At 48.4% G+C, this 15,555-nt stretch overlaps 1 protein-coding gene across 2 annotated transcripts in view; it reads left to right on the forward strand.

The window, feature by feature from the left end:
• Positions 1 to 15,555, forward strand: part of DENND11 (DENN domain containing 11) — a 56,287-nt gene that overhangs the window by 33,160 nt on the left and 7,572 nt on the right. For both annotated transcript variants that reach the window (XM_067041975.1, XM_059073493.2), the window contains exons 4-8: positions 8,893 to 9,046; positions 13,265 to 13,403; positions 14,292 to 14,423; positions 14,560 to 14,710; positions 15,243 to 15,311. In XM_067041975.1, the coding sequence (XP_066898076.1) occupies positions 8,893 to 9,046; positions 13,265 to 13,403; positions 14,292 to 14,423; positions 14,560 to 14,710; positions 15,243 to 15,311 (645 nt within the window). The remainder of the gene's footprint in view (positions 1 to 8,892; positions 9,047 to 13,264; positions 13,404 to 14,291; positions 14,424 to 14,559; positions 14,711 to 15,242; positions 15,312 to 15,555) is intronic.

Consider the following 15,555-nt stretch of genomic DNA (forward strand, 5'->3'; position numbering starts at 1 on the left):
CTCGTTGCAACTAGAGAAAAGCCCTTGCACAGAAACGAAGACCCAACACAGCCAAAAATCAATAAATAAAAAATTTAAAGTAACATGTCATTTTATTTTATTATTATTTTTTTGCGGTACGCGGGCCTCTCACTGTCGTGGCCTCTCCCGTTGCGGAGCACAGGCTCCGGATGCGCAGGCTCAGCGGCCATGGCTCACGGGCCCAGCCGCTCCGCGGCATGTGGGATCTTCCCGGACCAGGGCACGAACCCGCGTCCCCTGCATCGGCAGGCGGACTCCCAACCACTGCGCCTCCAGGGAAGCCCGTGACGTGTCATTAAAAAAAAAAAAAAGAACAGTCCCGTCCTCCATTCCCACCTCACAATTGCAATGTAGAAGTAGAAAAGGAACACAATACAAGCTCCCATTTGAAAAAGAAGAATGAGAAATAATATGAGCAGTCGTTAATCCATAATAATAATGAAATGCTGCCGAGCAGCGATGGCAAAGACCCCTTGTCCTCACAGAGCTCTGTGCTCCTGGCTACACCTTGGTTCTGCTCGCTGCGGTGTCCTTGGCCGTTTTCCTCCATGGCTTCTGGCTTTGCCTTCTGGGGGTCCTTTATCCATTTTGTGCCATAACCACTTTTGAAGCAGGCATTGGTGAACGTTGGAGAAAGCTGCATGGCTTTGGAACATGTTTCCTGCTGGTGTGGATTTGGGAGTCTAGTGATTTCTTTAAGGGTTGAGAAGTCAGCGGCTTATATAGGCCAAGAACATGACGATACAGATGAGATCCGGCAATTTCAGGGTGTTATGGCCGTAGACAAGAATGTGACAATACAGATCCCTCAAAAACTGAAAAGGCGTCTTGGTCTGTTTGCTTCCACTCAATTTCATGTAAAAATATCCACTGCCAACGATCTCCTCTGGGTCTTGGTTTTTAAGTCAGTAGATGGTGGCCTAGTTTCTGATCACTGTTCTGGGCCTATCTGTCTTTCCCTGGTTTTAATGGCAACTACCTTGAGACTGTAGCCTAAATCTGGGCTTTATAAATGAGCAGACTCCCGTGTCTGGGAGAGTTTCTTAGAGGCTTTGAGAGAAATTCTTATCTCCTGCTTTTTTTTTTTTCCCTTTTTTAACATCTTTATTGGAGGATAATTGCTTCACCATGGTGTGTTAGTTTCTGCTGTATAACAAGGTAAATCAACTATACATACACATATATCCCCATATCTCCTCGCTCTTTCGTCTCCCTCCCACCCTCCCTATCCCATGCCTCTAGGTGGTCACAAAGCACCGAGCTGCTCTCCCTGTGCTATGCAGCTGCTTCCCACTAGCTATCTATTTTACAGTTGGTAGTGTATATATGTCCATGCCACTCTCTCACTTCATCCCAGCTTACCCTTCCCCCTCCCCCCCGTGTCCTCAAGTCCATTCTCTACGTCTGTGTCTTTATTCCTGTCCTGCCACTAGGTTCTTCAGAACCTTTTTTTTTTTTTTTTTTTTTTTTTTTAGATTCCATACATATGTGTTAGCATACGGTATTTGTTTTTCTGACTTCACTCTGTGTGACAGACTCTAGGTCCATCCACCTCACTACAAATAACTCAATTTCGTTTATTTTTATGGCTGAGCAATATTCCATTGTATATACTTGCCACATCTTCTTTATCCATTCATCTATCTGTCCATGGACACTTAGGTTGCTTCTATGTCCTGGTTACTGTAAATAGAGCTGCAGTGAACACTGTGGTACATGACTCTTTTTGAATTACGGTTTTCTCAGGGTATATGCCCAGTAGTGGGATTGCTGGGTCATATGGTAGTTCTATTTTTAGTTTTTTAAGGAACCTCCATACTGTTCTCCATAGTGGCTGTATCAATTTACATTCCCACCAACAGTGCAAGAGGGTTCCCTTTTCTCCACACCCTCTCCAGCATTTGTTGTTTGTATATTTTTTGACAATGGCCATTCTGACTGGTGTGAGGTGATACCTCATTGTGGATTTGATTTGCATTTCTCTAATAATTAGTGATGTTGAGCATCTTCTCATGTGTTTGTTGGTAATCCGTATATCTTCTTTGGAGAAATGTCTATTTAGGTGTTCTGCCCATTTTTGGATTGGGGTGTTTGTGTTTTTGATATTGAGCTACATGAGCTGCTTATATATTTTGGAGATTAATTCCTTGTCAGGTGCTTCATTTGCAAATATTTTATCCCATTCTGAGGGTTGTCTTTTTGTCTTGTTTATAGTTTCCTTTGCTGTGCAAAAGCTTTTAAGTTTCATTAGGTCCCATTTGTTTATTTTTGTTTTTATTTCCATTTCTCTAGGGTATCTCCTGCCTTTTGGGTACAGAGGAATTGTTTTTTTCAGTCCCATGGGGTCCCAAATATTTCAAGTCTCAATTTATATTGCAGAACTCAGAATGTACACCCTTATGCTGTATATCCCACCATTTCTGCTTGCAAACTGACCAAGTCTTGCTTATTTTCATCTTGCTGTTGTAGTAGTAAGATGAAAACTACTAAAAACTAAAAACATCGGGAGCTATCAGGGCTCTGTTTCTCACTGCTTCCCTTAAAGTTACAAGTTCAGATGATACAAGGCCTGTCTTCCAAGTTATTGAAGTTCTAGCAAAGTTTTTTGTGTGTTTGTGTTTTTTTTTAGTGATCTTCCCTTTCTAGCTACTAAGCCAATGCTACAATGTGGGTTTTGATACTATGATAAATCATTCCTAAATATCATTTTCTGCTTTAGCTCAAATCCAGGCTAAGTTGCTTATAACAGAGAAACCCAAAATACAGTGACTCAAACAAGGTAGAAGTACAGCTTTTCTAGCATGACAATCCCAGAGTCAGGGAAGTAGTCCAGTGTGGTAGATGGCTTTGTTCCACTGGGTCATTTCTGGGACCCAAGTCTTTCTGTTTTGTATCCTGCCATCTGCTAGAGTGTTGTCCTCACCCACATGGTAAAAGTTGATTCACCATTACTAGGTCTTGCAGGAAGGGGAAACACACAGGAATCCCAGAAATTGAACACATCGCTTCTGCCCACATTTCATTGACTTATTCTTAGTTTCTAGCCACACCTAGCAGCAAGACAGTCTAGAAAATGGTGTCCTTAACTGGGTGGCCATGTGACCAGCTAAATTTTGGAAGGTTCTGTTACTAAGGGAAGAAGAGAGTGGCAGCCTCAACCCCTGGCATAAAATGAAGTCTTCACCCAGTTCCCATATCCATCCAGTAATCCCAGTCATCACTGCTGATTTCCCATGTATCTTTCCAAAGTTTGTGTATGTGTATATACAAATATAAATGTATACTCTTACTTTCCCTCTTTCATACAAAAGGTAGCATGTTATATACATGTTGTTTGCACCTTGCCTTTTTCATTCGACAATATATCTGGGAGATCTTCTCATATTAGTACATGGAGAGCTTCTTCATTGTTTCTCACAGTCGTATTACGTGCGCTGTGTAAAAGAACCGTGCTTGCTTTATCAAGTCGCTTACTGATAGACATTTGGTTGTTTCCAATCTTTTGCTGTTATGAGGCTGCACTGAATACCTATGAGCAAGTATAGTTTCACACGTGAGTAGTATATGTGTACATTAAATTCCTAGAAGTGAAATTGGTGATTCAAAGAGCGTATGTGTTTGTAATTTTAATAGATATTGTCAAGTTGCTTTACATAGAGATTGTACCATCTTACATGCCCAGCAGTGATGCAGGAGAATGCTGTTTCCTCCCAGCATCGCCCACACAAAAATACAACTTGTGGATTTCTGGCATTCTGATTGGTAAAACACGGTCCATGAGTATAATTTTTTTTTTTTCTTCTTTTTTTTTTTCCGGTTCGCGGGCCTCTCACTGTTGTGGCCTCTCCCATTGCGGAGCGCAGGCCCCGGACGCGCAGGCTCAGCGGCCACGGCTCACGGGCCCAGCCGCTCCACGGCATGTGGGATCTTCCCGGACCGGGGCACGAACCCGTGTCCCCTGCATTGGCAGGTGGATTCCCAACCACTGCGCCACCAGGGAAGCCCCATGAGTATAATTTTAATCCACATTTTTCTTAGGAGTGAGGACGAGCACCTTCATACACGTTTGAGTCATTTATTTTTCCTCTTCTGTGAGCTGTTCCGAGCCTTTGCTACATTATATTTTGATCATTGGTTTTTTATTATTAATTTCTAGGAGTTCTTTGTGTAATAGGGAGATTTGTTCTTTGTGATATTTTTTCCACTTTGTCATTTGTCTTTTAACATTACTTTTTGTCATGCAGATGTTTTTCTTCCTTGAGTTCGATAATATTCCTATGGCTTCTAGATTTTGAGTCATAGCTAGGATGGTTGTGCAGTTTGGTGATTAAAGGGGGCTCAGGATAACATGAGAGAAGGGCTTGCATGAGAAGGTATGAGGAATAGAAAGAAGCGTAGTGATGTAAGCCCAGGTCTAGGCAGGGGTGATACTTGACTGCAGCAATGACTTTGATATAAATTAACTAGACTTGATTTTTGAAAACACTGAATCCATGTTTTATATTTATTCTTTCTTATGATATCCTAACGTTATTTGTTAATATTTCATCCATAACTCTTGGCTTTGATATCTCCCTAGTTAGAGAGTCTTTTCTATGACTATTTCTTATTAATCAGAAGATATTGGAGAACTACTATATAATTTTAAAGGATTAATTTTAAACCACATTTTTGACCTTGCTTATTAGATCATGATTCAAACAACCTACTGTAAAATAACATTTCAGGGACAGTTGGTATAATTTGAAAGTGGGCTGGATATTCGTTTGGATTAAGGCACATTATTTTGTTAGGCAGGATAATGCCGTGGTGCTTATGTTATTTTTTAAATAGACTTTATTAGTTAGAGATGTATACTGACATTTATGGGTAAAATGTTATAAAGGATTTGTTTTATGACATTTCAGGAAAAAGAGCGGTGGGTGGGGGGGCGATAGGGTATAGATGTAACCATATTGATAAAATATTGTTGAAACTAAGTGGTGGATAATGGGGTCTATTATTCTCTTCTTTCTACTTTTTGTTTATGTTTGAAATTTTCCATATTGGAAAGTTTAAAAAGACTAAATATAAAATTAACATAGAGTTATTGCAGAAAACTGAAAAATGGACAAAGGCTAATGGGAAAAAAAGAATGTAATCCCACTAGCCAGACATATCTGGGGTTCACATTTATATCCTTCTGGTCTTTTTACCATGTATAAACGTACATACACATTAATTTAATAAAAAAGAATGTTGAGGTCATTCAGTATCTAAATTTTCTAACTGAAAGGTACGTTAGCCTTTCAATGATCATGAATAATCATAGCCCTCATCGTCATTTTGGTGCTTTCATAACATCTCAGTATATAGACGAATTACAGTTTATTCAGTTGTTTCACTGTTATTGGGCTTTTAGGCGGTTTCTTATTTTTCACCACCATGAACGTGAGAGTATCCTTCTGGGTAAATGATTGTTCATATCCATATACAGATCTTTAGGCCTCGTTCCTAGAAATGGAATCGTTGGGTTGCAGGGTACATACAGGGTACAGTTGGATACAAACTTCAGGCGACCCTTCAGAAAGGTGGTACCGTGTTGTACCTGCACCAGCAGCAAGTGGGAATGCCTGTTCTTCTGTACTTGCAAGGCCAGAAGACAGACTGGTGCAGAGCAGTAATGAGTACACAGGGGTGATGAAGTGTCATCGCTGTACGGAGGCATCTCTGATACTTACAGTGGGTGCATTATTGCCTGGTGTGGTGGGGAAGGGAGGGTTAGTTGCAGTGGGCATCAGCGTGGACACATAGCTTATGTTGTATCAGTGAAGGGGCTGTGGGCTTACGTAGCACCCCAGTGTCTCTGGTCTTTCAGGGGAATCCTTGGTCTGGCCCAGAGCCCGTGGCTTCAGGTCAGTAGCGCATATTGTGCTGGTTACTCTCTCATTTTTACATGTCACGTCTCTTGGGCAGTTTCCACAGATACTTGGGCTGTGTTCCTTAATCCACGTATCTGTGTAGATAAGATCACCAGGAAGGCCTCCTCCTGAATCATCTTTGAAGCTCAGCTTATCTTCCAACACTCTCAGCCTTGCTTCAGTACCTTTGGGTTTATCTTGGTGTTACACTTTGATAATCAATCTTGTTTATTGCAAAATCTATATAGTGTTTAAAATTTGAGGCTTTCATAAAACGGTTATTTAACATTTATCCGGGAACTACTAATTTATATTTATGTCTGTGTTCGTGTTCTTTATTCCATATGATTGCCTTGTTCTGTCCCATCAGCCAGTGGTATAGGCTATCAGAGGACAGGATCCTGAAACTAGCTTTTTGTGTAAGAGACCCTAACTTAATAGTGAGCTTTTCTTTAGAATCTTGGTTCAAGTATAGAGTTTAATGTAGTCAAACAGGTAAGACAGTTAATTCAGAGGCAAATCAACAAGGAACCTAGAAAATAGTAGCCAAAACATAGTATTAGAAATACAATAAAATGCTTCCCACGGTTCTTTTTAAGGAAATTAGGTCCTAATGAAAACACCTTTGAACTTAATTGTCTATGTGTTATTTTGTAGTAATCAAGCTTTTATCCCTTTGACACATCCCTGAAGGGTGTCTGAAGTCTGTCAGAGACAGCTTAGCCCCCATGGATTTCCCATCTAGCGTGTGAAAGTTTGTAAGAGTGAAAGAAATGATTATAAGCACATATTTGCTTACCCCCAAGGTCATTTGTTATTACATCACACGACTGCCTCCTTTTGCAAAGCTTAAAACAAAATGTATAGGAGCCCCCAAATTAGAGAGCCATCACTCAGAGGAGAGTTTATTTTTGCAGTCTTTTTTTGAGTGTACTTGATGATTTTTTCTTTCTTTTTAAAAATGTAAATTTGGGACTCCCCTGGTGGCGCAGTGGTTAAGGACCCGCCTGCCAATGCAGGGGACACGGGTTCGAGCCCTGGTCTGGGAAGATCCCACATGCTATGGAGCAACTAAGCCCCTGCGCCACAACTACTGAGCCTGCACTCTAGAGACCACGAGCCACAACTACTGAAGCCCGTGTGCCTAGAGCCCGTGCTCCGCAACAAGAGAAGCCACCGCAATGAGAAGCCCATGCACCGCAACGAAGAGTAGCCCCCGCTCGCTGCAACTAGAAAAAGCTCGCGCGCAGCAACGAAGACCCAGTGCAGCCAAAAATAAATAAATTAATTAATTTTTTAAAAAAATGTAAATTTGCTCGAAGTTCTCTTAGGCCTGAATCGTCCCCATTTACCCACTGTTTCTGAGCCCTCCCTGTGCATCTGGCTAGACTCTGCCCCATGTGCTAGGGAGGAAGGAACCTAGTGTTCTTTGAGGGGCTGAGATGTATGAGGCCCATTTTCTGCTTAACTCCATTTACACCTCAAAATGATATCGCGGTGTTACTAGTATCTGTTTTTAAGGAGGGGAAAAAAAGCAGATTTTGAAAAGCTCAGTAGCTTGACCACGATCTCACAGGGAAGAAGTAGCAGCCGTAGCCTTGAACATGAGGAGCTGTATGTCCCTCCGGAGCGGAGGTGTTTGGGGAGCAGCTGGGTACCAGTTGGATTGTGCAAATCTTGAATCTGAGTTTGTGTCAGTGTTTGGAGGAAGCCGGCAATGACAGGTTGGGGGCATCATTGCCTTTCAGACATCATTGTACCAGGGCCAACCGTAATTAGCGATGCCTCCCCTTGCTCAGTAAAGCTATATTTTGATTCTTTTTCAGTGTTAGAGAATGGAAATTAGAGGATTCTAAAGAAATTTAAATGGACTAAAAAGGTTTTAGTGCCTTTTTTTTCTCACTGTATTAGTTTCCTAACGCTGCTCTACCAAAGTACCAAAAACTAGGTGACTGAGAACAACAGAAATGTATTATCTTACAGTTCTGGAGGCTAGAAGTCTAAAATCAAGGTGTCAGCAGGCTTGGTTTCTCCCCAGGGCTCTGAGAGAGAATCTGTTCATTGCCTCTCTCCTATCTTCTGCAGTCTTTGCTCTTCCTTGGCTTGTAGATGCATCACTCTGATCTCTGCGTTCATTTTCACATGGTGTTCGTGTGTGTGTGTGTGTGTGTGTGTGTGTGTGTGTGTGTGTATCCAAATTCCCCCTTTTCATAAAGACACCAGTTGATACTGGATTATGGCCTCATTTAAAATTCAACCCATTGGGCTGTCAGTAATCACAGTGCAGTATGGTACCCACGGTCCTCCTGTGCTTGACCTGAAGACAGGATTGGATTCTCCATTGTCTAGATGCTCCAGGGCCTCAATGTTGCTTTCTTGATTTGGGGGTCAGTTGACAGAACTACCCACAGCCAAGTCTCTGCCACCCGAGCAGGCTAGGGTGGGGGAAAAAAGAGATTCTGAGCGTTTTATTACTTTATTACTTGGTGGAAAAATTATAAGTCCTTCGTGACATCCAATAATTGTTTTCCGTTATTTGAGACATTGAGGGGTACTCTTCGTCTTATTCTTTTGTATCAGCAAAGCAAGAACAGGAGCATGCTTTCTAAACAGAGAGCAGCTTTCAAGCAGGGAACTTGTGCTCTTCCAAATTACCCCTTCTCTGGGAAGCATCCTTTGCTCGAGAACGATAGACATTAGTTACAGTCTGTTAATTCCTCCTCTTTCCCAGGAGGAGGAGATTGCCTCCACAGCACTGTAGGGGAGTTTCAAGAGCCTGTTAAGAGTTTTTCGTAAGGAGCTTCTGTAACACCAAAGGAGGCGTTCTAGGCGACCTCAAGAAGGGGGTCTTTCAGCTTATCCAGGCCTTTGCCCTCCCCTCCCCCACCAAAGTATTACTTCCCCTGGGGCCAGGGAGTGAGTAGCAGGTCTGTGGAAAGAGCCCTTCTCACTGTGCGTGTGTGTCGTGCAGACACCAGCTGGAGACACCGGGACATTACTCTCATCTGGCCGCATTCTACGAGGACAAGAAGGGGATGCTCCACACCAGTCCGGGGAGAGGTGGCAGCCTGCCCCCTGTCTACTGGCTGCCTTCCATCCACCGATACATGTACCCCGAGATGAAGGTAGGTCAGCCAAGCGCTCACACAGCCCCGGACTTAGGTCTGGGGACAGCGGTTGTGGATTATTGTTTTAATGAATAAGGAAATTGTGTCTTGGGCTAATGCCCAACGTCTGCTTTTGATAGAACAGGATTGTAACCTAAGCATTTGATTCTTTTAAAACATGAGGCAAGTTATCTTAAACTAATATGCTTTCTAATACTTGTATAATCATGGTGCAAAGCCGTATTGATAAGCCAGCTGGGGTGGACTCCAGGGGGGATGAGGTGGACCTGGTTCTAGTGATTGCTTCAGGTAGTTTAAAGGCAGACATTTGAGCTAAAGATGAAGAGTTTGAGAGCAGTTAAGATATTTCTTAGTTAGAGTAGTTTTGGTATTCCTTTACTGTGTATTTTTTTTTCTGAAGTACTTTGTAAATACTAGAATACGTTTATTTACCAGTAACAAAACACCCAGCCAAGTGTTAGGCATTGGGAGGGTACAAAGATCACGCCTCCTCCTCCTCCTTTTTCCCCATCCCCCCTCCTCCCCCCTCCTCTTCCTCCTTCCGATCTCCCGTCCCCTACAGGCGGTCACAAGATATTTCAGTGGAAATTTGAGGCTCCCTGGTAGAGAAATTATGCCATGAGTTCTAGAGAACTCTGGGAAGGCATCTTGGAAGAGGAGTTGGTCCTTGAAGTATTTGGCCGGGGGAAAGTGAGGGGAGCTAATTCCAGACTCAGGGAAGGCATGAGCAACAGTCGGGACCATGGTCGATCACTTCGTCAGCACCTTCTGTGAGTCAGACATTCTGCCGGCTGTTTATCAGTACCTGTTGCAGCACTCTTTAAAGTGGATTTACAGATAAACCAGTTGAGGCGTATAAAGGTTCAGTGACTTGGTTAAGGCCTTATAGCTAGTAGGAGATAGAGCCCACACGTAAACACACGCCTGATGTCAAGGCCAGTGTGCACTCCTTACCCCACCCCACTGCCTTTGTGAGGTCGTGGGTGTGAGAAAGCACAGGGCAAGTTCATGGGATGTGAGCAGAACAGTTTGACTGAGATTGAATTTCAGTGTCAGCTGGCCAGGAGAGAAAGGATTGGAAACATAGGTTGGAATCAGATTGTAGAGAATCTTAAATACTAGACCATGGAATTTGAACCTGAATAAGTACCAGTTAGGGTCTTGTTAGGAAAACACAAACTATGTCAGATATTTCAAACTAATTCAATACAGGGCACTGGTAATACAGGAATTGGAAAAGCAAAGGCACAGAAAGGTAACAAGATAACCTAAACACTAAAAATACAGACAGTGGCTACCACCCTATCTTAGTTATCTGTTGCTGCATCACAAATTGCCCCCAAATTAATGGTTTAAAACAGTACATATTTGTTTCTGTGAGTCAGGGATCCAGGCATGGCTTAGCTGGGTCCTCTGCTTCATGGTCTCTCATGAGATTGCAGTCAAGGTTGGGGTCTTATCTGAAGGCTTGACTGGGGAAATATCCACTTCTGAGCTCACGGCGTTGTTGGGAGGATGGAGTTCCTTGAGGGCTGTTGGACTGAGTGCCTTGCGGACTATTTGTTGCCCCCAGTGGGTCTCTCCAACATGATAGCTTGCTTCGTCAAAGCCAACAAGTGAAAAACATTGTTGGCGAGATGGAAGTCATAACCCTTTGTACCTAACTGTGGAAGTCACCGTGCTGCAATGTTGCCGTATTCTCGTGGTTGAAAGCAAGTTCCTCAAGAGGAAGAGGGGGTTGCATAAGGACGTAAACACCAATAGGTGGGGACGTCCCTGGGGGTTTGGAGGCTGCCTGCCACGTGCTCCCGGGTCTGGAGTAACGAAGAGGGAAAAGTGACGTTATCAAAACCGCAGGAGCTGGAGGAGGGGCCCCGCACAGCTGGCGCTCAGACCGCTAGCACTGTGCACCTGCAACGTGTTAAGAAATTTTAAGTATACAGTTTGGTGAATTTTTTACAAAGTGGACACATACATAAACATTTTAAATAAGCTTATAAAGTAGAGGTCAGATTTAAGACTGTTGCAGAGGAGAAAAAAAAAAACAAACCTGGAAAGTGAGAGGAAGGCAGGATCGCAGTCTCTCTGAGAGGCCCAACAGTGGCTGGTAAATGTTCCCCCAGGGAAATGGGAAGGTGGGAGAGAGACAGAAATGGGGGTAGTGAGCCCCAGGAGCAGATGAATTTCCTAGGGGGATACAGGTGAAAGGTGAGGGACGAAGCGTGAACCCCGAGGGGCCTGCCAGCAATGGAGAAGGAACAGGAAGAGGAGAGCGTACCTGGCATGAAAGCGCAGAGGGAAAACAGAGGTGGGAACTGTGCAAGTCAAGAGAAGCAGCTCCAAGGCCACGAGAAGGGAAATGGCTTGGAGTGAAAGCAGGAGAGATGTCAGTGGCGCTGGGCCGCTGGGCCGGAGAGGGGTCGAGGCACAGCCTGCGGGGCCGCCTCTCTCCGAAGTGAGGAGGGGCCCTCGCCGTGCCCAGGAGGGGCTGCTTCTCGTACCTGCAGGCCTCCGCACGCCCTCCTGCAGTGTCGCCGCCGCGCCCCCGCCACCCCGCAGATCGCGGCTCGCATCAGCCTGGCCTTTAAGGGCTTGTGCACCCGCCTCTGCCGCCAGCCTGTAAACTGTGCCAGGGCAGGGCCTGGCCTTCTGTTCATTGTGGGAGCCAGACTGCTTAGCTCAGGGCACAAAGCGAGCACGTGGGAAATGCTTCTTGCCAGAAGGCACACGTGTCCATGAATGAATGAATAAATAAGTACAGGCAGAATTGAGGACTGCTGGTTTACCCCAGGATTCTAGGGCCCAGGACGCATTGGGACAAAACCCTGCCAGGCCTTCGTGCAGGAGAAGCACGCGTTTAGGGCGTGAGGAGAAGCAGTGGGCGCCGAGAAGAACCTGAGGGGCTTTGCCTCTGGTCTGGCTGGCTGGCGGGCTGAGGCGGAAGAGGCAGGAGAAGGGAGGGAAGCAGAGGATGCGAGGATTTCACGAGACGGTGTGAGTGGAGGCGGAGGGCAGCCGTGGAGAGCTGGGACGCGGCGGCAGAGGAGTGGCGGGGGGCAGGCGGGGCCGCTGGGGGGCAGCCCTTGCGCAGGCGCGGGGTGGTGCCTCGGGGAGGGAAGCCCTCTCCCGGGCGGTCCGAAGGAGGGGCGCTGGCGGAGCGCAGCGGCCGCCCCGGGGCTCGGGTGGCGGGTGCCCCAGAGGGCTGCCGGGTGTCACACCCGGCGCGCGGCCTCGGTGCCGGCGGCACCCGCCTCCAGAAGCGCTCTCACCTGCACCCCGAACGCGTGAAGAGCAGTATCACTTCTGACGCGTTAGCATGAAAGTGACCTTCCAGAAGGCTCACGAAGCACCCGGCTTGAAGCCCCATGTCTCGTCGGCGACAGTCGTGGCTGCCGCATGTGGCTCTTCCCGCATGCTAAGGGTTCCACACGGTTTTTCTCCAGCGGTCCTTCTAGCCAGATGAAGGATGTGACAGTGGTCTCCCTTTTTTACAGATGGGGAAAGAGAGCCCGAAATGTTGGCTGGCTTTCCCGAGGCTTCCCTGTGAGTAGAGGGCAGAGCAGGACTGGCCCCCAGCTTTCCCTGGGTCAGAGCTCGAGCTCTTGACCCCGGGATGTGCCTTGGCGGCAGGGTCCCGGGAGGCGACCCTCAGGGTTGAGGGTCCTCGCACCCAGCACCGAGAGGAGGCGGGGGTGGGCTCAGGTGCAGGGCCTTGTGTCAGGGAGCCCCGTGGGGGTAGCCTGTCATCTGCGCCCACACGCCACCTCGCACGGGAGCCGGGTCCCTGTACGTTTGGGGTCTCAGCCGGGACCGTCGGCGCATCCTCTTCTTCCGGTGCTCAAGTCGTCTTGGGAGCTGAACATGCTCACTGAGGTGTCCGCCACCTCGGAGAGACTCTCAGAAGTTACGTCCGGCTTTGCTTCCTCTGCGCCGCTTCCCCCGGGTAAAGTAGTTTACTGATCCCGAAACGCGCGCTTCGGTGCATCAGGGGAGCTGTTGAATGATGGACCTCTAGTTTAGAGATAAGACTTTCAAAGTGAAAAATACCATTTTACGTGGAAGTAACCGTCCCTTATTGAATCTGTTTGGTGGTACTTTGTGTTTTTGTTGTCGGTGTTGGCAGGGGAAGGGGTGGTTAGCACACACCTGTATTGAATATTTTTTGCAATATTTCTAACAAGCGATTCCCCTCCCACCCCCTTTTAATTTTTTCAGATCACACACCCAGCTGGCTGCATGTCTCAGTTTATTAAGTTCTTTGGGGAACAGATCCTCATCCTTTGGAAATTCGCCTTACTTCGAAAGCGCATTTTGATATTTTCTCCCCCTCCAGTGGGCGTCGTATGCTATAGAGGTAACTAGAAGCCAAAGTCAGGGACTCTTCCCAAGTTCTCTGCGACAGAAACTGCCCCAGTCTTTCCAGTGTTGACCAGGGCCGGAAGGGGTTGAGCCACATCAGGGCCTCAGGGGTTTTAAGCCTGGGAGTGACATGGTTGGATTAGTATTGTAGAATGTGGACTCTGGCGGCATGGAAGACGGATCGGGTAACACGTCAGTAGTCCGGTGAGGGAGAAGGGTCTGGATTAAAGCGGACAGGATGGATGCTTGGTATGTTTAAGAGAGAAACCTGACAAAGTCTGGCGTCTGGGTTGTAAGGTTCTGATGGTGCGTGAGGTAACGGAGGAAGAATCTGGGATGCTGAGGTCGGTGAGGCCACCAGGCGGGGGACCGAGGAGGAGCAGGTGGGGGCCCGTGTGACAGAGTTACCTTGGACGTGACGAGCGTGTGCTGCTCTGAGGCCTTCTCGGGCGGTACTCTAGGCCCTGCTACAGTCGGGTCAGGACCTTGGGGGACAGGCTGGGCCGGAGAGGCCGACCTGGGGGTGGCACGGAGGCCGGGCTGATAGCCGGGGGGTGGGTGCCGTCATTTGGGGAGAATGTGAGTGAGGAGGGACGTGCCAGCGTGTAAGATGCAGGCCCGGGGGGTGAGCCAGTGAAGGCGGAAGGCAGAGACGGGGTGTCGGCGTGCAGTCAGAAGAGGGGAGGGCACCAGGAGATGCGGGGGTCGCGGTGGGCGGGAGGTCTGAGGAGGGAGAGGGCCACCGGCGCCAAATGCTAAGCAGGACCTCGTGGGATGAAGACTGAAACGTGGCCGTTGGGTTTGAGCTCCTTGCTGGAGCTGGCGGCTCCGCGAGGGAGGGGCCGGAGGGGCGCGGGCGGCCTCACCTCCACTGTGCCCGCAGTGTACTGCTGCTGCTGCCTGGCCAGCGTCTCCCTGCCTGGCATCGGGGAGGCCGTTCCCGAGTCCAAGCCCTTCTTCTATGTCAACGTGGCCGACATCGAGAGCCTGGAGGTAGAGGTGTCCTACGTGGCCTGTGAGTACGGGGCCCGCCCCATCCTGCCCGCGCGTCCCTGGCGGGGTCGCCCGGGGCCCCCCTTCCCGGCAGTGTCGGGCTGGTCCCCGTAGGGCCGTCCTCCGGGCTCCTGCCGCCTGAACCCCGGCTCCCGCAGGCACCACCGAGAAGATTTTTGAGGAGAAGCGAGAGCTGTACGACGTCTACGTAGACAACCAGAACGTGAAGACGCACCACGCCCGCCTGCAGCCGCTGCTGAAGATCAACAGCGCCGACCGGGAGAAGTACCGGCGGCTCAACGAGCAGAGGTACCCGAGAGCCCGGCGCTGCGCTGCCGCCCTCGTTGGGACAGCCGGGGTGGGGGTGGGGATGGGGCTCCCGTCAAGCCGCCGGCCGCCCCTTCCCTCTGGGCACGTTTCTGCCCCTCTGCCGGGAGCCGGCGTGGAGGAGGCTCCCAGCATATACTGGCGGGCGGCAGGCACGTGTGGGGTGACTCCCTTCTGGCGGCCTCTGCGATCTGCGAGGCCCGAGGAAGCGTGTTGGTATCAGTGGCGAAATAAGCGGCCTCGTCAGCTCATCCCCGTGTTACGACGGTTAGGAAAGGTGGTCCCTTGAGTGGGCTTACACACGGGCAGAGCCAGCGCTGGGCTCCAGGCCCCGTCTGTCCCTGCTGCTGCTGCTCTCCCTGCCTTTGGACGGGGGCCGGGGTGCGCGTGTCGCTCTGCATCAGCCTCCTTCCTGAGAGGCGGTGGCCCGTGCAGATGCCCGGCCGGTGACCTAGCCCGTTGCTGGGGTCCTGGTAGCTGCACCAGAGGCTGACGGTCGTCTCCTCCCCGACAGGCAGATGCTGTTGTATTCCCAGGAGGTAGAAGAAGATTATAACCCTTGTGAAGAGGACCTCTTTGTCTTGTAAGTCGGCCCAGGCAGCGGTCGTGGGCCTCCCCGTGGGTCCCTTAGCACTAACGGCTTTAGCCTGGATCCCTCCCCTGTTCTCTGCTGCAGCCCAAGGATGCCCTTTATTGCCACCAAGGGCACTTAGAGCTGGGCTCCACACACGTCAGCCTGAGCCCCCAAATGCTGTTAGGGGGACCCAGAAAAGTTAAAGCAGCAGGGGAAGGTTATTAAGGGAAAATGGGAGGCCCCGCAGTTTTCT

The sequence above is a fragment of the Kogia breviceps genome, chromosome 9 (assembly GCF_026419965.1).
Source record: "Kogia breviceps isolate mKogBre1 chromosome 9, mKogBre1 haplotype 1, whole genome shotgun sequence".
NCBI classification, from domain to species: Eukaryota; Metazoa; Chordata; class Mammalia; order Artiodactyla; family Physeteridae; genus Kogia; species Kogia breviceps.